General features: G+C 38.3%; 1 protein-coding gene across 2 annotated transcripts in view; it reads left to right on the forward strand.

The window, feature by feature from the left end:
- GALNTL6 (polypeptide N-acetylgalactosaminyltransferase like 6) overlaps window positions 1-24636 on the forward strand; it is a 762501-nt gene that overhangs the window by 687769 nt on the left and 50096 nt on the right. For both annotated transcript variants that reach the window (XM_081135404.1, XM_081135405.1), the window contains exon 9: window positions 12513-12620. In XM_081135404.1, coding sequence (XP_080991530.1) covers window positions 12513-12620 — 108 coding nt within the window. The remainder of the gene's footprint in view (window positions 1-12512; window positions 12621-24636) is intronic.

Here is a 24636-nt window from a genome sequence, read left to right on the forward strand (position 1 = left end):
CTGACCAGTGCATTCCCTCTGAGCACTTAAAAATATAGATAGAAGAATTAAAATGAAAGAAATTAAATTTATTGGAGCTTTTGCTCCTTTCTATTTGTTCTAGAAACAGTATTTCACATTTTGATTGTAGCCAGTTACTCTTCTTTCAATAACAGAAGAGTAATTTTAAAATATGAATTACAAATTAAAGTTATTTTTATATAATTCCAAAATAAGTAAATTTTTAACTTATTTTTATCTGAAATTGCCCAGGTCTTTATTTGCTTTGACCATAAACATTCAGGAAAATTATATACTTTATCATATGTGTATATATATGATAGAATATCAAATTTCAGGGTTTATAAATGAAAAAACGTTACCACACATGTGAAAGCCATATAAGCAAAGCAAATTGTGCAAAAGGTTGTTCTCTAAACCTCCAAGATGTGTGGCTTTTTTTTCTAAAAAGCAGTCTTATAATAGAAAAAAAAAAATCATTTCCTTTTGTACATTATCATTGTCACTATTTAGGTAGAAGATAGGCAGATTCTTGCAAGAGTTATCTTATAGAAATCTGTTACTAAGTAACAGATTTTCCTAATTATTTCCATTATGAAATCAAACCAATTCTTGCTGAGAAAGCAAAAAGGTATTCTGAATATAGTAAAAAGTCAAACTTAGGAATCCAGCTAAACTTTTTTAATTGATGTATTGAAAGAAAATGATAAAAGCTGATTTTTATAGAACTATAACAGCTATAGTCAATGTGTTAACAGAAATGATATATTGTCCTCAAAGTATCATAAAATAAATATTCCCTAAGAGATGCTCAAGAAGCATGATTGCAGGCTTCAAAACATCTAGAATTTTCCATCTTATTATGCTGACAGTAATCCTTGAAACCATTTATTAAATTAGTGCGCTTTTTTTCACCATCCTTCAAACACATATAGGCTACTTTTTTCCATAACCTTTTTATAAATATATGGTCTAAAATCCTTGAATTTACCAGTGTCTGGAGAGTTTGCAGAATATACATTTGCATATGGCAGAAGGTAACAACCATAGAAGTAATAATGATTGAAATAGCATCTACTCCCTTTACCTAGTGGTATGAGCCAGATGCTGAGCTAAGTGCTTCATGTGCATTATCTAATTTAAAATCACAACTCTAAGAGGTAGGTATTCTTCCATTTTACAAATGAAGATTTTAGATTAAATTATTTTTAACTTTTAAAGATTAAATAAACTACTAAGTGCCACTTAGGGATTGAAATGCTCCATTTCTGCTTAATTGCAGAGATGCAGAATCATGAAATTCTCTGACACCCAAGTCATACCTATCAACACCACCATTGTAGAGTTCACTGATCCCTACCTGATGACTCCTCTCACTGAACAGAGGCATGTCTTCATTACAGTCTAATAGCAAAGCAACAAACTTTCTGCTGACCCTGGCAAAATACTACTGATTAGCCAACATTGCCTAAAGCCGGGTGCAAAGTTTACAATAATACCTTCAACTGGAAGCGTTAAAGATAAAAATGGCATTGCTATATTTGTGCTATCATCAGAATTCAAGAGATTCTTTGAACTGTAAAACTTTTCACAATTCAGGAGATTTTTTTTCTTAAGTTGTCTTACCTCCTGAATTCCTTAAGTTTAAAATATTATTACAAAAATTCCTATTAAGCGGGAGATGCCTGGTTTTGAATTATGAACTGGGTGCTGGATAGAACTGCTATCGAACAGCTGGAGAGTTTGCAGAATATACATTTGCATTCTCAATCACAAAAGTGTTTTCCAGAACCACATGAACTTGCATCTCCCGCTTCCCTATCACTTGTATCTATCACATCTCTTTTGGGTGACCTAGAGTTTTATTACCCCATTTTCAATTTTTTTTGGTTATCTGTCACTCTGAAGGATATAATTGGAATGCAGCCCTGTCAGCTTTGAACAGAAACCATGGCAACAGTGCTGGAAGTGCAGGACTAAATTGCCCTGGGTTGTTTGGTTGGAACGACAGCTGCTTTGGCGAGGGCTACGTCTTACAGGGTCCCGTTTTATACACATCCCTTCATTCTTCTCGCTATTGTGTGATGACCTTGGGGTTCCTGTCCCTCCTTGTTAGTATTTGTAACATGAGGAGGGCAAACTTAAACAGGTTTCATGGAATTTGCATTGAAGCAAGAAGAATTTTCTCCATGTGCAAAGAACCGAAAGAATTGTACACAGTATCCCGGTTAAATGGTATTATATGATACCATTTAAAATAAAAGAGGAAAGTCAAATCTCTGAGTTTTTGGACATATTTCATAAACTGTGATTCATTTCTCAGGATAAAGACTGTAAGATATAAACTAGTCAGCACCTAAGGTTTGGGAAATATGTATGGATAACTGAGAGCTTAGTCTATGTACTTCATGCCATAATATAGAAAGTATTTGAAGTCTAGAACTTTAAAAGCTCTAATTCAAAAGATTTCTATCTATGGTTGTTATCAGACATCTTTGCTAGTTGCTTGTTTTTCAACCAAAGAATCATTTCACCAAAGTTGACAAGATTCCATCACTGAATAAAAGTATTTCCAGAAAGATTTGCTTTATATAAAGTCTTAGCTTTTGGTCAAACAGTATTTGGTTAAAAGTGCTCCTCAATTCTTTTTCTCTCTAAATATCTTTTTCTAACATCTGATTAGATGAGTAGATTTCATGCCATAATGTAAAAACCAACACGGTATAATTTTCTGGAGTCAGTTGTGGAAAAGATCTCTCCAGGGAAATGATCTGTCTACACGGTACCCAGTCGTTAGTATGTTTTAGTATGAACCTGAACTCCTAGATGGCCCAGAATTATCCACCTGTCCTTCAAATGTTGCTAGGTCAGCCAGCTGCTTGGGAGGAGAAAGCAGCATTTAGTCGGTCATTCAAAGCTTTTAGTGAGCATCTAGTTTATGTCAGGCATTGTTCCAGGTACCCAATTTGGAGTTGCACCTGGAAACAAAGAGGAAACCAAGCCAGACTGCACAGTGTGGCATAAAAGAGATAACCCACATTGTTAGATATTATCTGCCATTTAAGTTGCTGAAATAATGTTAAAATCATTATGAGTCTCTGATTTTCCCAAGTGTTTTTTCACATCCATTTCCCAAAGATAAAAGTCCACATGTCAGCATTTTCAGAAGATCTGTCCTTCGATTGCCGAAAACTCTTCTCAGAAAATAAAAGTGAGCCAAAAACACTCACTAGGCACCACAAAATTTAGAATGAAGCCCAGGGACTGACTGACTCTATTCCACAGAATTATCTGGCATGGGACATAAAGTTTAGATATAGGTAGAAGAGCATTAAATTTGCTTTGGGCTGCCCTTTTTGAGCCCCAGGAGCTTATCAGCATGGTCCCACGTTGATCCAGTGTTTCTTGGGCCATTTCATAGCCCAGGAAAAGCTCTGGGTCACCAGCCTCAGCTGGACAGAAATGTTCCCAGCTCCAGATGAGATTAGTACGGGACCATATGTCCTAGAGCGAGCCTACCGAAGCTGGTGGCCCTGCACAGCCTGTTTCAAAAACCGTCTTAATGAATTATGACACACTCTGCAGTCACCCTTGTTCTGTGCCATTGTCCTTCCCATGTATTGAGATTAAGATTCAGACATTTAAGGAAACTTTAACTTGTCTCACAATCTTTCAGCCCTTCTCAGTCATTAGTTCATTCAACAGACATTTATTTATTGACAACAATGTGCCAACTCTGGGCTAAGCTCTTGAGATTCAAAGATAAATGTGGGAAGATTCTTGCTGTGGAGGAGCTTACTCTCTAGCAGCAGCTTGAGAATTAATTTGCCACAATGACTCATCCTCAGAAATGTTTGAAACATTTTTTATTTGCATGCTCACAGTAATAATTCGGAATATATACAATAGCCTCTTTGCTAGTCTCCCTTCCTCTATTCTTTCTCCCCTTTTAACCTATCTCCACATTTCATTCATTTATTCTCTGAGCTGCTTTATTTTCCCCTCCTACAAGTTCACAGTTGCCCCTAATTACCACACAAATCACATGAACACACTGAATCCTACACCACGAAACGTTCCATCAACTACCTGCCTCGCCTACCTGTCTCAGTCTACACTGCAAACCAATTTAACTAGCATCTTCCTTTTCTTCCCGGAAGACAGGAATTCATTCTTCCATTTTCATGCCTACTTATTGCAGAGATTTTAACCAACCAGTCAGACTTTGTTCAGTTGCTGAGAAATTTATCTTCTCTACAAACATTAATCAGCAGCCTTTACCATGAGGCTGTGTGCCATGCCATGTACCATAGACTCTGCACAAAAGTGCCAAAGAAGCCCAGTAGAAGCCATTGGATCAAGGACAATTGATATGAGTATTTCACTCATTAAACATAAAGAGCAATTAAAGCCAAACAAACAAACAAACAAAAACTACATTAAGAATTTCCTCTGAAGTAAACCATATAAATGTACTTTTATTCACCAATTTTTTAATGCAAGAGAGGCTAAAGCTTTTCCCTCTGCATATGGGTCCAGCGACTAGACTAAAGTAGAGCGGCATAAACCATACTCATGCCACATGCACTATGAGTTCCGCTTTGGCTTCTTTTAAATTGGAATTAGGACCAAAAGGCATTTCGAAGCTATCTTAATGCAGTCATAGAATCCTTCTGATTTTGTAATGATTTCACCCAACCTTTTATTGTTACTTTGCCCACATCTAATTTGACAGCAATTTTTTAATGACAACTCAATCCTTTCCAACTCTTAGAATTAGTTTTGACATGATCAACAGTTATTTCTCTTTTCATAACCATATTTCATCCATTTAAGTGGTATCTAATTAAATTACATCATTACAATTTTTTAAAAAGAGTGTAATCCCATTTGGGAAGAAATGAACTCAATGCCTTTGGGGTAAACATGTGACTTAACTATTGCAAGCAAAAGATTCCAGGTTCACCATAATATGAATGAAATTCAATATGTTTACAAAAGGAACAGAGAGTGATGGTTAATACATTAAATTGATTGAACAGAGATGCAGTCCTTGCTCTCAAAAACTTTCAGCCTAACAAGAGATGGGAAAAGGTCAGAGGTGGGCTCACTGCCACATCGGCAAGGAGGCAAATTTCCCCCCCATTCAGATCAGGTCTGGGGTGTGACTCTCCCTCCCGGTCCCCATCCTTACCCAGGTGCCCCAGTTCCCTGAGCTTGGGCAGGGGGCTTACAGGCACCCAGGGTTTTGGAATGGCCAGGCCAGAGTCTTACAGTGACGGGTCTGTGGGGAGTCAGCCCCCATGCCCCTCCCTTGTCTCTTCCACTCTGCACCCGGGTCCTACACCATTTCCCTCTTTTGCTTTTTAGTTGTCACATCTTTTCCCTTCCCTAGGCCCAATCTTGTGTAGTCTCTAAAGTGAAAAAAAAAAATCAGTCCTAAAATAAGCCTCTAGGCTTTCTTTGAAAATTTGCTTCTACTTTGGTGTGGCTGGGAAAGAAAGTGTTCCTGGAGTGAAAATAGGAGATGGAAAACACACTGAGCATAACAAAATGAATGTTCCAATTTATAATCCTGCCACACACAATTAAGCTTATACAGCTTAAAGGGACTAAAATAAGTCTGAGGTTTTAATAGACAGATTGTTTATTTTCTATCTCTTTATGACTTATAATTTCTATCCCTCTATGATTTATAAAATATTTGCATAAAGCTTCCTGTGCCCCAAACTTCTGGGCATTCTGTTCTTTCCCTGGTGGTAATAACTATTATTTGATCCCTTAACAGGAACGAGTAATGAGTTAGCACTTAAAGGTCATTGAATTTAATTTCTTATACCATTCAACACTAATTCAAGGTAAAAATATAATTTCCATTTTATAATCGGCAAAGACAGGCATTAGCTTAGTTAATGTTGAAGTAACAATTAGAATTTGGGTTTTCTCTCAAAGCTGTTAGCCTAATTTCCCTTTGCTGGAAAAATAGAATTTATGCCCTTGGTATAAATGTGGCTACTATGACTCTCTGAAACTACTTTAAAAAGGAAATGTAGTTTCTCCCTATATGATTTTTATTAAATATGAAGGCTGACAACTCTTGTTATGATTTTATGGGCTCGATTCCAACCAAGGGCATGTACCCTCAGTTGCAGGCTCCATCCCCTGCCCAGGTCAGAGCACGTACAGGAGGCAACCAATCCATGTGTCTCTCTCACATCAATATTTCTCTCTCTCTTTCTCTCTCTCCCTTCCACTCTCTCTGAAAACCTATGGAAAAAATATCCTCGGGTGAGGATTGGAAAAAAAAAAGACAAGGCAATGAAAAAGAGAGCAGCAGTTGGGATTTAGAAACAGATAACCATCACTGAAGTGAAGGTCATGTTGTGTCTCTAAAATCAGAAAAGAAAGAAATCTCTCAAATTGGTTATAAAACTAGCAAAATATTAGTAGCAAATTCTAACCAAGCTAGCACAAAAAGATTTCAAAAATACAGATATGTTTTACTTGTAAATATTAAGATTAAAAAATAACAAAAGATTACATAGTAGAACAACTTTTCAAAGACTAATTACACCAAAGTAAGTGCAGCTTTCATGGATGTGTTTCAAAATATTGAGATATGTAACATATTAACATAATTCACCTTAACAATGCATTTGAAAGGTTATGCTCATCTCCATAGGGTAAGTAAAGGCATTTGATAAACTTTGCAATCTGCTTTGAACAGGATACTTAATACTTAGCATGATTAAAATATTACTATGTATTTGTAAAATGGCTGTCTCTCAACTCAAAAGTCATCAGCTAGCTTAATGAGAAAAGTCTAGGAATTTTTCCATTAAATTATTATTTAATATTATTCTGGAGATAGAAAGCAATTCAGTTAGAGGAGATAAGAGAGATAAAAATTGGAAAGGAGGAGGAAAAGTTTTCATTAATTGCCAACAATATCACCGTATACCTACCTGAACAATGCAGGAAACCTACTGAAAAACTACTATAAACAATGAGAAATTAAAATAGTTGCCTGGGGAAAGTGTGTGTGTGTGTGTGTGTGTGTAAATATGTAGAAAGCAATAGCCTTTATATATACAAATAACAACCCCAAAAGAAGATACCATTTACAATAGTAGGGGAAATAACAACTAGGAATAAACTTAAGAAATGTCCTAGACCTCATGAAGAACAGTTAAAATGCTACTGAGGGACACACAAAAAGACTTGAGCACATGAAAATTCATAAAGAAGATAATTCTCCCTAAGTATACTCATAAATTTAATGCAATAAAAGTGGTAACATAAAATTTGGAGTGAGAGGGAGCGAGACAAAATGCTTCTAGTTCATAAGGCAAAACAGATAAATAGAATAACAAGTTTTAATTAATACACGTTTTCCACTTTCTCCATAGTTGTCTGAAAATGCAAAAACCTCATAGGGTGTTTAATTCATACTCCTAAAATGGTTTATTTGCCTCCCTAAAGGGGTACAACTCAATCTCATTTTACAAGTATACGTTTTCCCTTAAGCTGTCTCTCTGTAAACTATCATGATAGTTTGTTCAAATGGTTTTGTTAGAAATAAATTCAGCCTTATAAAACGTGCTCATTAGAAATCCTTTTTATGCTAAGAATGACTCTAAAATATTTTATATACCTTCTCATTGCTTTTCTGAGACAGCTATATTGGACACCTCTTCTTACTTTTGAGCATGCCAAGTACCTCACAGTATAGTTGCATTTTGTATCTAAAATGTGACAGAAGCCTTTTTATGGCGCACCATACACCTTCAGATACACAAGGAAATATCTGAACTTGCTCCTATGGGTTTTTCTCCCCTGCAATATTTAGCCTAGGTGACATAAAAATAACCATTTTAATTCAACATGCCCAGAATTGATCTTCCAAAGAAAATATTAAAATGACTCTAAAATCATTCAGAAGCTCAAAGATAAACAGAAACAGCTGCTAAATGTCTCACCAGCCAGTCTGAGACTCGTTTCAATTACCCAACAAAAGGTACCTCAGGTGTAACAGAGCATTTTCAAGTTAAATTTTATGTCCATTAAATATAAGCCTAGCGGCAAGTCTGAATTCCTCCCAGTTGTTACTTCCTTTATGTCTGATGACGTTTTCCTAATTCCCTGTTTAATTTCATTTCAGCTTTTATAGATAGTTGTAAAGTGAGCAGGATATAACAATTTACACAGCATTCTGTACCTGTGGTGTTCAGGTCAATTTGACTTCCTATTGAAATCTTTTTCTAATATTGAAATAGTTTTCAAATTTTTATATTTTTCTAGTTGCCATTTCTCTCTAACAAGAAAAATGAAATATAATACAATTACTCTCATGCCTCTGGTCTGTAAATTTATATAAAACAAGTCAGCTTGCCCCCAGATCAAGAGATATTTGTATAGAAAGTTACCAAAAAATTCTCTATGCAATTCTCAAGCCCTTCACCCACATCCCGATGACAATATTATAGAAAGCCTCAGAGTGTATACACACCTCAACTGTAGCAGTAAAAGCATTTGATTTTTACACTGAACATCAAGGTGGACCACCTACAATACACAAGGCCCACACACCTTGACCCTACAACTCCCTCCTCCTGCCCAAACTGTGAGAGTGACAGTTGAGAATATAATCCCTACCTCCCCCCACCCCACACCCACACACATTCACAAGCTCCCACGGTGTCACAAGGCTTCACCCCTTCATGGAGGTCAATGTGTGGGTGGACAACATACCAGAGGAGTGAAAGTAGTCCCCCAGGCAGATGATATCATATGGCCGCCATTCTTGAGCACCTATTATGTGCCCTGTAAGGGGTTCTATTTGTATTACTTCATTTCATGCTTATAACCACCTTATGAAAGAAACACATTTCGACAACTTTACAGAAGATTGAAATGAGACACAGAAAAGGGTAGTAACCTTTCCAATTCAAACCCTGGTCCAAACGTTCTTTCCATTATTTATTATCATGAAAGTATATCAACTTCTCAAGATAAAAATTTAACATGAAAATGCCATTATGAACTTTTAAGAGTGCTCCCATTTCTTTATTTTGATGAAATTTCTTTGCATTGAATATTGCTAAAAAATAATAATAATAATAATTGACCATCAAGTGAAGCTTCGAAACCCTTTGTTTCCTTAAGTTTGTGTTGTAATGTGTGTTCAGCTGAAGGGCTTTGGACTCATGTGCTTATTTCAAGGTGCGCCCTTAGCTCTCCTCGTCACTCGGACCCTCACTGTTCAGAAGGAGGCGCTTGGTTAATGCGGATTCTTTGGCTGACTGGAAGACAGAAACCCAGTTGCTTAACTTAGAGGAAAGGGGAAATTGGGCGGGACACTCATATAAACAAACTGAAAAAAGTCAGGAGGTGATTGAGCCTCTGGGAGGCCTGGAAACAGGCCTTAATGCTTCTAGGACCCTTTCTCTGAATATCTGCCCCTCTCTGTGTCAGTTTCATTCCCCCCAACAGACCTCCCCTTCCTCCCTCAGTTACGGCCACTGAAAGCTTCTCAGGCTCTTATTTCCTGCTGTGCCACCAGAATGGAAATTCCAACCTGATGGAACACAAGGGAAGACTTCCATTACCCTGGCCTGCATGGTGCTCCCACCCCTGCCGTTAGGAAGCTGGTGTGACTGACGGTCCAGCTCGAGCAAAGGAGTCACATGTTCGTACATTTCCCTAAAGGATGGAAGTTGTGGCTCCATTACAGAAAGCCAATTTTTTAAAGTTTTTTAAAACTTTTATTTATTTATTCTTAGCAGATCTGGGAATATATGAAATTGGACACAATATCTGGAGACATCTGAAAATAATGATAAAAAGCAAACGCTTTGCCTCTAATGCACCTTCTAAAGTGTAGAAGAGTGAATTAAGGGGAACGAGGGATTATGGCCTTCACCACTATGAAAATGTTCAAATCCATTCTTTCCTCCCCAAGACTTACTATTTCAAATAACCCAACAAGCGATATATCTGTTTTTCTGTTCTAGGCCCCACTCTAATCACTGTTTTAAAATCACTGTTTTAAGACTGCTTAGTGTTGCTGCAAATATAAACACAGCATAGTAAAAATAGTGATCATATGATATCCCCTCTGAAGCCCTGCTATTCTCCACCCAGACCTCTTGAAGCTCATTAAATGCAAAGTATTTTTTTTTTATACTGACATAACAGAACATTACTTACTTTGAAAAAATCCTAAGCAGATGGCTTGAGAAACAAGAGCTTTTCCCTGAGACTAGAAACCACCATATCCTCATTAAAGACTGGAGATATATTGCCCAGTTTCTGCTTTTATTATATGCTGATCAGCAAATAGAAAAGGGAGTCAGAAAAGGTAAAAATAAACTTTTCCCTTTTTTTCCTGATCTCAAAGACTAATTTGAAAACCCAGGTTTGAGGGACTAAAGCAAAGCAATGGTGTGTGTGGGTATAACTTCTCAGTTACCCTTTTCAGATCAAGCCAGGCCAAAGGGGCAGGTTTATTACATCCGGCCGGGAGAAGGAGCTTACTGACAGATATGGCCCTTTCCAATGTCTACAATCCAAAGCTTTTTAGGTTAACAATGAACATTTTAATTTCTAGATAGATGGTAAAGTGGTCGTTTATCTGGTCTTAAGAAGCTTTTCAGAATAGGGTGATGAAGACTGAGTGCAGGATGAGAGGGCATTTGGGGCAAAAGGACTTGGAGCTAAGACTTGAAGGAGATGAGGGAGTTAGCCCTGTGTCTGGAAGAGAACCCCAGGTAGAGCGAACAGCCAGTACAAACTCCCTAAGGCAGGAGGATATCTGGCATGTTTGAGGAACAGAAAAGATCACAGAATAGCTTGAGCACAGAGAGAAGGGGGTATAAAGTGGGAAATAAAATTAGACAGCAGGTTTTGGAAATGAATGCATTAATAAATATTTTTGAGAATTTAGATCATCCTTTCCATAGAGTATATTATGCTTCATCTTGTACCTGATAATAACGTGTCCTTATTATCCTCCTGACAATCAATTTCCTACCGAAACTAATTTCATATTCTGTGTGACCGATATAATTATATGATTCCATTCCATTTAACATTCTCTATGTATAAATTCCAGTTTGTGGCTGATATTGAAAGTGAGTTTAAAAATAAGGCAAGCATTCAATTATTCAGTCAATTTGAACTACATTATGAAAAAAAATGCTCTGTGCTCAATCATGGGTAAGATAACATTGCTTTAAAATATTTACATTGTCAAAATAAGACACAGTATTCATAAATCTAAAACATTTCTCCAAGAATTAGATATTTAAGTATGACAATGCAATAGAGGTTTTTTTTAGAATATCATCACATTACACTAACAGGAATTGTCTTCTAAAATATGAACCACATCTTTTAGAATAACTATAGAATTTGATAAATGCCACAACAGTTGCACTTTCTAAAGGAACAATGTTCCCACAGTGTTACCCAAATACATCTCCCTAGTGTGTCAGGATATGGATGGTTCTCTTGAAATAGGCATTGTTATTGGAAGACTGAAAAAAGGTAAAGATATGCAAGGTGATATCCATGGTATAGAAACCAAAACAACTCTACAGTTAGGAACAACTGATTGGCGTGATGTGCTTATGGTGAAAAGCAAGTTGGCCCTGAGGCTGTAAGAAGCAACATTAAATTGGAAAGGTCGTAGAACCCTTACATAAGTGGGATTATAAGTATAATTGAAACAAGAGGCGATCGTACTCAACTACTCAACAAATATTTATTGAATATCTATTATGTGCTAAGCCCTTCACTAGCAGCTGGAGATATAATAGTGAATAAAACAGTCATGGAAATTATACTAGTGAAGGGAGACAAACGCTAAGCAAATCATTATACAGACACACAAGTCAATCACTTAATTACGGTTGTCATAAGTACTGTCTCCACGTGAAAGAAAGCTCCACGTGCTTTCTTTGACATGGTCATGTATTATAGCTCCAACATGCTGAATAATGCTTAGCATATCGTAAGGACTCGCTGCACATTTGTTGACTCAGTGAAATATGCAAAAGAGAAGTATGTGATGAAAACAGAGTATAAAGCAGGAGTCCTAACCAAATCTAGGGGCTCAGTTGTGATGGTGAACCTGAAATCTGTTATTTCTTCAAATGATTTCACAAGACTGTCAAAACAAATATCTATAGAACTAAGATGTCTAAGCATTAAATTTTAGTTCAGTGTAATACTTATGATAAAACTCTACTAGAAAAAAATAATACCAAGATGTCTATGGAAATTAGATTTTCCTAAACTAGTATTTCAGTTCTATATGTTTACGAATCTGGGTGTTTAAAAATATGGTTTTCTTTCTTGGTTTTCTTTCTTTCTTTCTTGGTTTATAATACATAGAAATTACTCTTTTTGAGAATTTATGAGATTTTAAGATATGTTTGAAACTTGCTAATTCCTTTTATATATGAAATTTTCTGGGGTTTCTTTTCATACCTTTAATGTCCTCTCTTTAGGTTTGGATGTGTGGAGGAGAAATGTTCGATGTCCCGTGTTCTAGAGTTGGTCATATCTACAGGAAGTACGTCCCTTACAAAGTCCCATCTGGGACCAGCCTGGCAAGAGTGAGTACCTGGGAACCCCGACCAGCTGGGCTGACGAGGCTCCCTGTGGGCAGAGGCGGAGCCCGGCCCGTGGTGTAATTTAAGACACAGTCCGACAGAGACACCTGACTGAAACAGGAATCCCACCACCTGCCCTTCCACTTGGCAGGCTTTCGTATGTAGAGTTTGTGTCATTCCTTCAGAGTTTTATGGCCATTCCTTAAGGAAGTATTGGCTATTATGTTCATTCTTGTTAATTGTTTCAAAGCGCTTTCACACACAGTCTATTTAATCTTCACCATTCCCTCTGAGGTCGGTATCCTTATCTTTATTTTGTACTTGAGGAAACTGAGGCTTAGCCCAGCCAACGTGACTCAGCGGTTGAGTGTTGACCTAGGATCCAAGCGATCAGGGTTCGATTCCCAGTCAGGGCACATGCCCGGGTTGCGGGCTCGATCCCCAGTCAGGGGCATGCAGGAGGCGGCTGATCAATGACTCTCTCATCATTGGTGTTTCTATCTCTCTCACCCTCTCCCTTCCTCTCTCTGAAATCAATAAACATATATTTTTTAAAAAGAAGAAGAAAACTGAGGCTTAGCAAAGTGGCTTGTTCATGCTCCCATGAAGGATAAACAGCAGAGGAGGAGCTGAAGCTCAGGTCTTTGGAATGAAGGCCCAGGACTTTCCTCCCATGTGGAGCGTAACAGGAGACACCATGAGTCAGATGGACAAAGGGGTCAGTGGGAGATGGGGAGGTGTGGATGCCCAAGCTCTGCCTTCTTCTCATTTGTAACTAGGACCAGCTCTGCCTAAAATTTTACCCCTGCCTCAAAACTCCAAAATTGGCTGAGTCCAAGATTATTTTTTCAGGTATTGTGTTGAAAAAAATCCATTTTTCTTAGATCAGGTGCAAGGATGATCTCTCTTTGGCCTTTTAGAATGTTTTCATACATGTTTGGGTGGACATAGTCACAATGCCTTTTCAAAATAATCCTGATAATTTCTGGTTTTCACATTACTTTCTTCATAGCCGAGTTAGTTTTATTCACCACAAGATGCCAAATCTACAAAAAGGGTCTTTTACCACGCCCTTTGCTCAACGCTATCCTGGGAATCAAATCCTGAATTATTCATTCTGGTCCCTTTACTAGTTAGGCTGCAATATATCATTGAGTGTTTATAGAAAGCTCAACAAGCTCACATAACAAGCTTTTTAAAAATATAGACTAGTTCATCAGGATTCAGTAGAATATCAACCACACAAAGGCAGGGCTTTTCCTCCCTCTTATTGGCTACAGTAGTCATCCCTTATCCATGGTTTCACTTTCCAAGGTTTACCCATGATCAACCACAGTTCAAAAATATTAAATGGAAAATTCCAGAAATGAACAATTCATAAGTTTTAAATTGTGCATTGTTCTGAGCAGTGTGATGAAATCTCATGCAGTCCAGCTTGTCTGCACTGTATATGCTAACCCCAACCCCAGCCGTACCTACCCCAGCACCCTCGCCACCCCACCCTGGGTTATTCCCTTAGTAGCTCTCTTGGTTATCAGATCTGCTATCTCGGTCTCGCAGTGCTTGTGTTCAAGTAGCCTTTAGTTGACTTAGTAATGGCTCCAAAGTGCAATTTGGGTGTGCCAAAGAAAAGCCATAAAGCATATGTATGTATAGGAAAAAACAGTATATATATAGGAGTCAGTACCATCCATGGTTTCAGGCATCCACCGGAGGTCTTGGAAATATCCCCTGTGAATAAAGGAGACTATTATACTATACTCCTAGCACTTAGAACAAGGCTTGGTAGACACTCAACAAATACTTGTTGACAGAATTAATCAGGAAAAGCTACGACAAGAAAATGCTTGCTAAAATTTAGCATAAGTATAACAAATTTCATTTACAATGAGTGTTTTGGGGGAAGTAAGGTTTTTCGTCATTCCCTTTCTGAGATTGACAGTGCCCATTTTTCTTTAGCCACATCCATAATCTCTTTTACAGCCATTGGAGTTAATAATAATGGAGTTATATTACATACTCCTTGAAGGGACAAAGTCATATTATCTTCCCCACTCTAAAGATTCATCAGCTGTTAACAACATACTCCATTAAGTAGCTGTAGAAATATATTATTTTAAGAAAAGGAACCAAGCACAAAATTAGAAAGTGATCAAAGAGCTGCATCTTGGGTAAGGAAATATGATTTGATTTAATCAGAAGACTTGATACATTTGAATCTGAAACCTCATTCAAGAGAGCAAAAACTCACAAAAAGATAAAGGATGGAACAGAGTCGAGCACGTGTCACAAATCAGCCATGGAAATATCATAAATCACAGCAGTTAAAAAGGCCCCACAGATAATGATGCTGTCGCATATCCCTTTCACTCACTCGTATGTTCTCCAGCTCGGGCCCAAACTGAATCATTCATTTGTAAGATGGATGGTGTGTGCTTGGTTTACAGTCCAAAGTAGAATAAAACTGGGGGGAAAGTTGTATTGATCCAAAGGGTTTATTTTCAAATAATAAAACACTTCATATATTTCCAAGAAAGAAATTAAGTACTTTTTCAAGGACTGTCAAATATAAGGAAGCTAGGGCTGGTACATAAAATTTCCAGCAAAAAGTGAGTATTCATTCAAATGAAAAAAGTCCATAATTCTGAATTTTAATCTTTTCCACTTAAATTTTACTTGAGGGCTCATTTTTTTTCTAAACAGCTAGAGCAATTAGAAAGTCATAAATATTGAAGCTCAGCTGTCACTCTAAGGAACATTTTATGATTTTTTAAATAAAAAAGTACATGAAAATAAAAAAATTCTGATATTTTATGGGAGAATCTCAACTACCGCCTACACCCTACATTATTACTACATCATCAAAAATGATGAGAGACTTTCAAGATACTTCAAATGCAGGGCCATGTCTACTCAATATGTAGTTTATCTTTTCAGCCTCATTAGGAAATGGAGGCAAGATGGATACTTGGCTCCAAAGACTTGTTTTCTTACTTTACTAAGCTTTTTTATTTCTTCAAAATGTGCACCTCTCATTTATGTGCCTATGTAAATTGAAGATTCCAGCAGAATTCCAAAATGTGCAAACACACACACCTGTGTGTGAAAAGCCAACAGTCCTCTAAACAACATACCAGTGCATATTATAGAAATAAATTCAAATAATTAGTTGCTCAGTACCTTCTATTTGCCTAGCATTACAGTCTGATTGGAAGAGAGAAGCTATTCATACATGAAACCATTAGAGGACAATACAAGACAACAAATAATTGTTCAAATGTATTATAAAGATGGATAGGTTGAGGGAAGAGGAGGGGGAGGGTACCATGGTTGTTGAATTGAAAGAGGGCTTTCAAGAGTACCTTGATTAAACGGACAAGGTTCACATCATAGTGGCTCCCAACTCATGACCAGTGACCAGAGCCAGTTTCTGGCCCCTTTTTCTCCCAGCCTCAGTGAACTGGGAAAATAAGAATCACAAAGCTAAGTCTGTTCAATTTAATAATATCTTTTTTATGCAAAGATGATAGACTCTTTTCTGTTTTATGACAGAACACAAGATAGTAGATTTTTATTAATGTCCTATTTGGCAAAAATGAAAAGTAGCATCATTATGTCAATTCCCAAAATTGACATAAAAATATCAGACACAGTAGGTGACTTACAATTCAGCTTCATCTGGGAATCAGAGTATTCACTCATCATGAATGAACTACATGTTTTACTGAGTCTGCTGGAGTCCTGTGTCAGTACTGGGCACAGTCTTGGTATCTTATCACCAGGAATAAACAGCCAACCCCTGAGGGAAGGGGTGCTCACCCCTAGAGTTGTAGGGAGACTAGAAAGTCCCCAGGACTGTAGTCATCCCTTCTTTGGGATGGACTGACTGTCCTTCATCACAGAAGAGTGAGCAGCTACTTAGTAAAAGGTGCATTGAGTCACTTTCTGAGTGACATTTTGCAAAACCAGAGGTCGCTGAGTGGCAGGTGGGTGGAAGACTCTTCAAAAAGACCCTTCATTTCATAGGTTGTGACATGAGCCAAGTATTCTGCCAAAGGAACAGCAATTACTGACACCTCACAGACTCAGTCCCCTGTGATCCCTTTGTATAAGGACAATTAAAGGCATTGGACTAGAGACAGATAACCCTAACAGCAGGGACATGACAGAGGTGCAAAGCAGTCACCCCATGGCTAATTGTAGCTATTCCAGCTAACTGTAGTACAACAGCAGTCCCCGTGGGAGCAACTTGGCCCACGGGGGTTTCTCCTGGAGGGTCCCATGTCAGCAGGGGACAGCCTACAGACTGTGCGTGGAGCAGTCCTGGAGGCTCACACAGCTGCCCTCTCTAGTTCCAAGGGGAAGGAGGACCATTTAAGAGGACAAAGCTGGAACCAACTCTCACCCTAGTGTGTCAGGGACACCAGAGAATGCAAATCAGGGGACTGTATCCTTCTGTGTTTTGCCACTGACACAAAATGTACTATCGATGACATTTTCTTTTCTAAAATTTCATCTTGCATTTTATGGCAACTGTTATTCAAGTTTCAGGGTAAGAGCTATAAAACCAAAGAGTTAAAGAATTCAATTGTACAGGATGGCCTAAAGTACTTGAAAATGGAACTCACCTTGGAAGGGATAGAGGTTAAGTGTTAAGTGAGTAGAGCTGGGATGGTGAACTGAGGCCTGGCTGTCCAAGGCTTAAGCCTCCTGCCATATGCCCTTATAGGGAGGCTGGGAATATACAGGAGCAGCCGGGGCAGTCAAGGCAGGGGCTCCAGCGAGAGCAAAGTTCCAGGTAGGAAGGAGCAGGCACAGAGAGTGACAGTGGTCTGGGTTTGGGACCTCTGGAGTTAAACTGGACTGTGCATCGGAAACCCATCCTGGAGGACCCTGTATGCAGACCAAGCTGTGCACCTTTTCCTAATAGACTGTGGTGAGGTGCTCATGGGTTTTGAACAGGAAGTCCCAGGATAAAAATAGGGGTAAAATGGAAAGATCAACCAATAAGTAAATAGTAACGGGGAGAAACACTAAATAAAGTAACACTTTGAGCGCAGAAGCGTTTGAAAAGAACATTTCCTAAAAGATATTGTCCCATTGTGCCAGGACAAAGACTTCAAATGTGACTATGAGGTTTTCATTGCAGCATCTGAGAAAATAGTATCAGGACAAATATAGGGATGTGTGGAAGGGAAAAGGGAGAGATGCTAGATTGGTCTTAGATAAGGCGGGTGACAAGTGACGGCTTTACATGGGTTCAGGGAGAACCAGATCTGGGAGACACATAGAGACTCCCCATCTAGAATTCTGAGAGCCCACAAAAAAAAACTACATATTTTGCCAGAATCTCTTTACCAACAAATTTTTATTTCTGCAGAAAATCTTTAGCATGCCAAGCACTGTGCTAGGCCCTGGAAATATAACTGATTAACAAGTTAAACACAAGCCTTAACTTCTTACAACTAAGGTACAGTCCAGAAATCTATACATAACAATCCGAACATCATGAGCTTGAGAGAAAGGTTAAACAAAAATAATGAAACTTATTATGAAATTAGATCTGTATTTTATATAGTTTATTTTTTTATAAACTGTTTTATATGGATTATAATGTTGTCATTTGGATTATGATTTAACAGAAGAGGAAGTACATCTCATAGATAACATACAGTATTATTTAATATGTACAGTGATACATGTTCTATTTCACAGATTATATTTAATGATCCTATAGGCTACTCTGTGACCTATATACAAGTTACAAATGGTTTTGACTTTACATATTTACTTAGGGTTTCTTAGCAGGATGCAATGACCTTTGAAGATTTCTTATGGTTATTATACTTCATGGACACCAAGGTGAAAGCTGAGCTCTGAGGGAGAATGGTTGCTTTGCCTCTGTCAGCTGTGAAATTACTTCTTAACATATTTCCCAAAGTGCCTTTCTTTGTGTTATATCCCTGATGGCATCTAGCCCTATTGACTCCATGGATCATCTCAGACTCTTGAAATTGCTGGGAGTGGAGGGAGGTGAAGAGAGGAGAAGGGGTGGGGGGGGGGGTATTTCAATGTCAAAGCCAGGCCACCCGAGTTGATCAAGTGCTTCCTCATTGCTCACCATGGAGTCAGCGACCCCTGACTCATGTAGCTGAAATGGAGGAACAATATCTGACATATGCAGCTCTCCCTTGTTTATGTCAGAAAAGTATATCAGTTGAGGAAAAACATTAACAAGACCAAAAATGACTAGTTTGATATTGGAAAATAAAATCACCAGCAAGGCTATAAAATGTGGTAATGAATGGAAATTGACCCTTCTCCCTTGATGACTGTAAATCAGCTTCCTCTCATAAAACTGCCCAGCAAATAAAAGCTGTAGCATAACCACCTCAGCCATCGACAGCAGCCAGTACTTCTTTCTTATTGCTCTTAAAACTAGAGAATTCATATGCTCTATTTGAAACTATCACTGAGTTCAGGGACATAGTGGCCGATCACGAGCTTTCTCCCCCAAAAGCAGGGAATGATGAATTCTTCCCAAAAGACTCAGCCTGCATAAATGGATAGGACTTCTGTGCAGAAGCAATTCCTCTAAAAACAATCACTATTTCTAATTCTTCCTTTCAATATAACAAGAAGGATAGGGGGGAGGAAGAAACTTCCCTCTATTCTCCAAGGTTCTTTTGGCTAGTCTAATAATTAAGTCTACATGACAGATTAACAGGAGAAAACAACCCAATTTAATTACATGTTCACGTATGAAACCCCACGTGCATGGGAGAGTCAGAGACCCCACACACATGAGAGGTCCAGTATCAGAGATGGAAAATGAGCTACATTCTGAGCTAAAGATGAGGTGAGGCACCTTTGGGGCTTCAGAGGGGAGGAAGCTCATTTTCAGGATGAAAAGAAGAGCAGATGTTCAGTAATTCAAAGTTTGCCCTGCCCTAGAGATGGGTCATAGAAAGCTTTTTTTTCTAGTGATAACTCTTATTATGGGCAAGGCCCCTGATATAAATTCTTTAAGGGAGACATAAAAATTTCTCAGGAGTTACAGAGTCTCAGTTGCCTTCAAAATAATTCACATGTCAAAGTGGCACATCTTGGGGAGGCCTGTTCTGAACCCCTTTGAGAGAAATAAGACTGTTCGATATTTGAGGCAAGGATGAAATATGATTCTGCAATCATGTGCTTATTTCTCTCCCTCTTAGCCACATTGTAAAATATAATATCTTCTATTTGGATGCAACTTTTCACTTAAGAAATTCAAGCATCTTCTATAAATAATATTTCATCATTTTTCATGAGAGCCTCCTTAAAAATCAATTATGTTTATTATGTGACCATAATAATTTAATACATCATTAAGATGTGACAGGTAGCCTGGCCAGGTGTGGCTCAGCGGTTGAGCATGGACCTATGATCCAGGAGATCGCACTTCGATTCCTGGTCAGGACACATACGTGGGTTGCGGGCTCCATCCCCAGTAGGGGGTGTGCAGGAGGCAACAGATCACTGGCTCTCTCATCATTGATGTTTCTATCTCTCTCCCTTTCCCTTCCTCTCTCTGAAATTAATTAATTAATTAATTTTTAAAAAGATGTGACAGGTCCATTGCATGCTATGGAGATCAAGTTTATCTCTAACCTCAACAAAGGCTCAGGCTGGAGAAATTCTTCAATAGATGTGTATCAAGTGCCTACTATGTGCCAGACAGAAAGGCCCAGAGCATACTACACATCCTAAGCCAATGGCATTGGGCCCTTTTGATTAGATCAAGCTATCTCTTTGTAATGGATGTCACCTCACATCCAAGGACCTCCCCCACACTAGAGATAAGTTTTGCTACACAACACTGGCAAAGCACTCATACTCACCTTTTAATGATGTCCCTTTTTTGAACACGGGGCATTTTATGGTTTTGAGCAATGGACATTTTATGTTTGTTTTACGTATGTGGAAAATAAAGCAAAGTAAAACTGTTCTCTCTGCCAAGGACTGGAGAGAAGAGATGAAAACACATGAAACACAAATTCATTTCCCACTGCTGGACCCTAATTTGCTCCCTTAATTTCTCAGTGGTATCAGAAATTTTAAAAGTATGTATCAGATATGTTTTTATCTGTTTGCTTGACAAATAACACCAGAATCATGCATTGTCTTTAAAATTTTTGAACATTATGAAGGTAAAGCATAGAATTTTCACACCAAACATAGACACTAAAAAAGAGAAACAACACATACAGGTACAGTTTCTTGCCATCTGGAAGCATCATAAAAAATTTTTAAAATAAAATGTGAGGTTAAAACATCAACATTTCTTTAAAACTCAGAATCTCCCACAAAACTTGTTAAAACTAATTTTAGTTTCATTTCCTCCTATTTATTTCCTTTTTTCCTCAAAAAAACCCCACAGATGCTATCTTTTCCCCAACATTGAAGGCTTTTGTTCAATTTAATTGTTTCAAATATTCCTCAGTGCTTACGCGAGTTTCAGCTCAGCTACGACTTGTGAATCAGTTATCCTATGCTTTCTAGTGTGCAAAACAGAGCCTGCACTTCAGCCAGGTAATTCCCAAGCTACGGGGACAGTATTTAGCACCTCTCTGTCTGTCTAGTGAGGACCAACATTTCACATTAGTTTTTTGTTAAGCTTATTGGAACATTTTATAGAGTAAATATAATATTTAAATGGTGATCCTACATGATAATTAGCTGCCATGATTAGTCATCGCTTTTATTTTGCCATTCTTAATGAAATTAAAATGGGGTACATTTTTCTTTCCTATGGTACATTTTCCAGTCCGCTTTGGGTTACTTTTCCTACCTAGAGCACCTTGGCCCTTTAGGTTGTACTCAGCATTTCTCTCCCTTTTTTTTCAACCACTTGAGCAGCAAACTACATGATGAGCCCTATTTGTGAGCTAGGGGAATTTTAATTGTGCCTTTATCATCATTCCCATTAGAAGTGAGCATTTTCCTGCCCTCAGGAGGCCACTGGAACCTGGACAAGGAGAAGGCTTACTTAGACAAAATGGGTCCCTGCAGCTGTAACATTAAGCTGCTGGAACTTAAGCAAATTAAAATATTTTAGCATGCCATAGGCTCAATAACCAAAAATGCAACTCTTGCCAGAGGGAGCAGTGCCGGCCGCCTTATAACCCTGCCTTTCAGGATCCCCATTGGATGATGAAGCCTCAGAAGCACCCGGAGGAGGGACTCATTTCAGAGAATTAGCGTCTTCCCAGAGATGTGTAAATGCAGAGCGACACTGTGCTGGAGGCCTCTGCTATTTCGTTTCCATTCTGATCACCCTTGATTCCAATGGTTTATTAGTTCCTGGCAAGGATTCTGTTTTCAACTGCAATTCCAGCCCAAATATATCTCCTTTGTGATGTCATTTAAGGTGGAGAAAATAGTTCCACTTGTTGTTCTGTAAACTGAGACGTGGTCAAAACTGAATGGCAGCTTTGTAGTGTCTGGATGCTTTTTATCATTCTATTTCTGAAAACAGTTTATAAGAATAAAATTTCACAGGTTGCCTAAACTTCTAACAGATATAATTTCAACCTAAGGACCCTCATGAGTTATTAAAAACATAGGGATTTTTTTTTTTTGCCTGCTTTGAAAATATGGAAACTAAAACAGGGTCTACTAATAAGAAATGAAATAAATGCTATAGCACCATTTAGTGCAACCAGTGTGTTTGAATGCTTGCTGTGGATGTTCTTATGAAGGAAAAAAGGTTAGGAAATGATGGCTGTGATTTATTTTTAAAAATAGCCAATGTGTTAATAATCATCTACAAATAAGATCACACTATTTTTTATACTCAGGCTGTGAAAGAAGAGATACCATTGGCTGAATGCCAGAAATGGACGCTCATGCGTCAGGGGCAGGACCCACTCTGTCCCATCTGGGGTGCTGCTTCCACTTGTGCTCCCACTTGCCTCGGTCTCTTGCCTGTGAAGCCGTGCCACCCCCTCCCCCACTCCCCCCCAGTAAGAGCATCACCTTCTAGCCCATGGTGCTGTCTCTGGAGAAACCAGTCCTCAAAGTGCCAGAACTTCTCTGGGCCCTGGATAGACTCAGATAGGACCTCCTAGCTGTGGGCCACAGGTCCTCTCTTGAACACAAAAGACCCCTGTTTACACTGGGCTCCCTTTCACAATTCCATCAGCTTCTGGTTATTTCCACTTTCTCAGAAAATCAGGAAGGCAATTATGAAAAACAGTGCCATCTTCTTCTGATCCTCAGTCTCAGCCAAATACAGTCTTAAGGATGAAAAGAAATAAAACAAGACAAAATAGAAACCGTACTTTCAATTTCATCCTGTCATCCTGTTTTGCTTCTGAGGCATTTTAGATTTCACCTGGACTCTTAGATGGCTTGTTTTAGGGGAACCCAGCCACCATGTCATGATGACACACAAGCAGCCTTGTGGAGAGGCCCCTGTGGGAACAACTGAGTCCTCCTACCAATAGCAAGCACCAGTTTGCCAGATCTCTGAGTGAGCCACACTGGAAGATTTTTCAGCCCCACTTAAGGCTTAAGATGACCGCTTCCTCAGCCAAAGCTTGACTGAAACTCCTGAGAAATCCAGGCCAAGTTGCTCCCCAAACCACTCACAAGTTCCTGACACATACAAACTGTGAAAGATAAAAAATGCTTATTATTGTGTTAAGCCATTCCATTTTCGGGTAATTTGTTATATATCAATAGATAATTAATACAGCTATTTCTGTTTAACAGTCCTTCATAAGCAACATTTTCCCTAACTTTATCTGAAGGGACATGATTACATCGTGGCCCATTTGAAGCTTAAAAGTTTGGAAAACTTGTGCAACAAAGGACACTATCAACAGGTTTCAACAGAGTGAAAACGTAATTCCCAGAATGGGAAATGTTATTGGCAAATAATATATCTAATGAGGGGTTATTATCCAGAAAATTTAAAGAACTCCTATATTTAATAATAACAACAACAAACAACAACAAAACACCTGATTTTAAAATGGGGAAAAGACTTGAATAGACAATTCTCCAAAGAAGATATACAAATGATTAACAAGCACATGAAAAGATGCTAAACAGCACTAATCAGTAGGGAAATACAAAATAAACTCATCATGAGATACCACTTCAGACCCATTAAGATGGCTATTATTTTTAAAAAGTAAAAATAAAATGAATGTTGGGAAGGACATAAAGAAACTGAAACCCTTGTGCATGGTGAAAATGTTAAATTATGCAGCTGCTGCAGAAAACAGAATGGAAGTTCCCCAGAAAAATAAAAATCCAGCACTTTCACTTCTGGGTATATACAAAAGAGGATTGAAAGCAGGAACTCAAACATATATTTGTACACATGTGTAAAATAGTCAAAAGGTAGAAGCAAACCAAGTGTTGATTGACAGGTAAGTGGATAAGCAAAATATGAGATATACATACAATTGATTATTAGTCAGCCATAGAAAGAAAGATAATTCTGACAGATACTACAAAATGGATGAACCTTGAAAGCATTATGCTAAGTGAAATAAGCCAGTCACTAAAGGACAAATACAAAAGGGGGGACATCTGTAATACTCTCAACAATAAAGATAAATTTTAAAAAATCTAAAGCTGGAAAAGGAAGCAAAAAGTAAAGGACAAATACTGTATGATTCCACTTACATGAAATATCTACAACAGCATCAATACTGTGCATCTGGTTGATTATGATGTGTCAGTGTATGTTCATAAATTGTAAGAAATACACCACTCTGGTGGGGGATGTTGACAGTGGGGGGAGCTATGCCTGAATGGGGGGCAAAGAGTAGTAGACAAAGAGTTATGTTTCAGCTTCAGGCCCAGAAAAGCAGCAAAGCCAGATGAAGTGATACCATGGCTGGCATCAGGACCAGATGCAGGGACCAATGACCCCCTACCTTGGCGCTGACCAATCAGTAGAGACCTGGACCCTGACCCTATATGCTCATTTTGATGAATCAGCATATTAAGGGGCACATCTAGA

This window comes from Miniopterus schreibersii, assembly GCF_964146895.1.
Source record: "Miniopterus schreibersii genome assembly, chromosome: 4".
Lineage (NCBI taxonomy): Eukaryota > Metazoa > Chordata > Mammalia > Chiroptera > Miniopteridae > Miniopterus > Miniopterus schreibersii.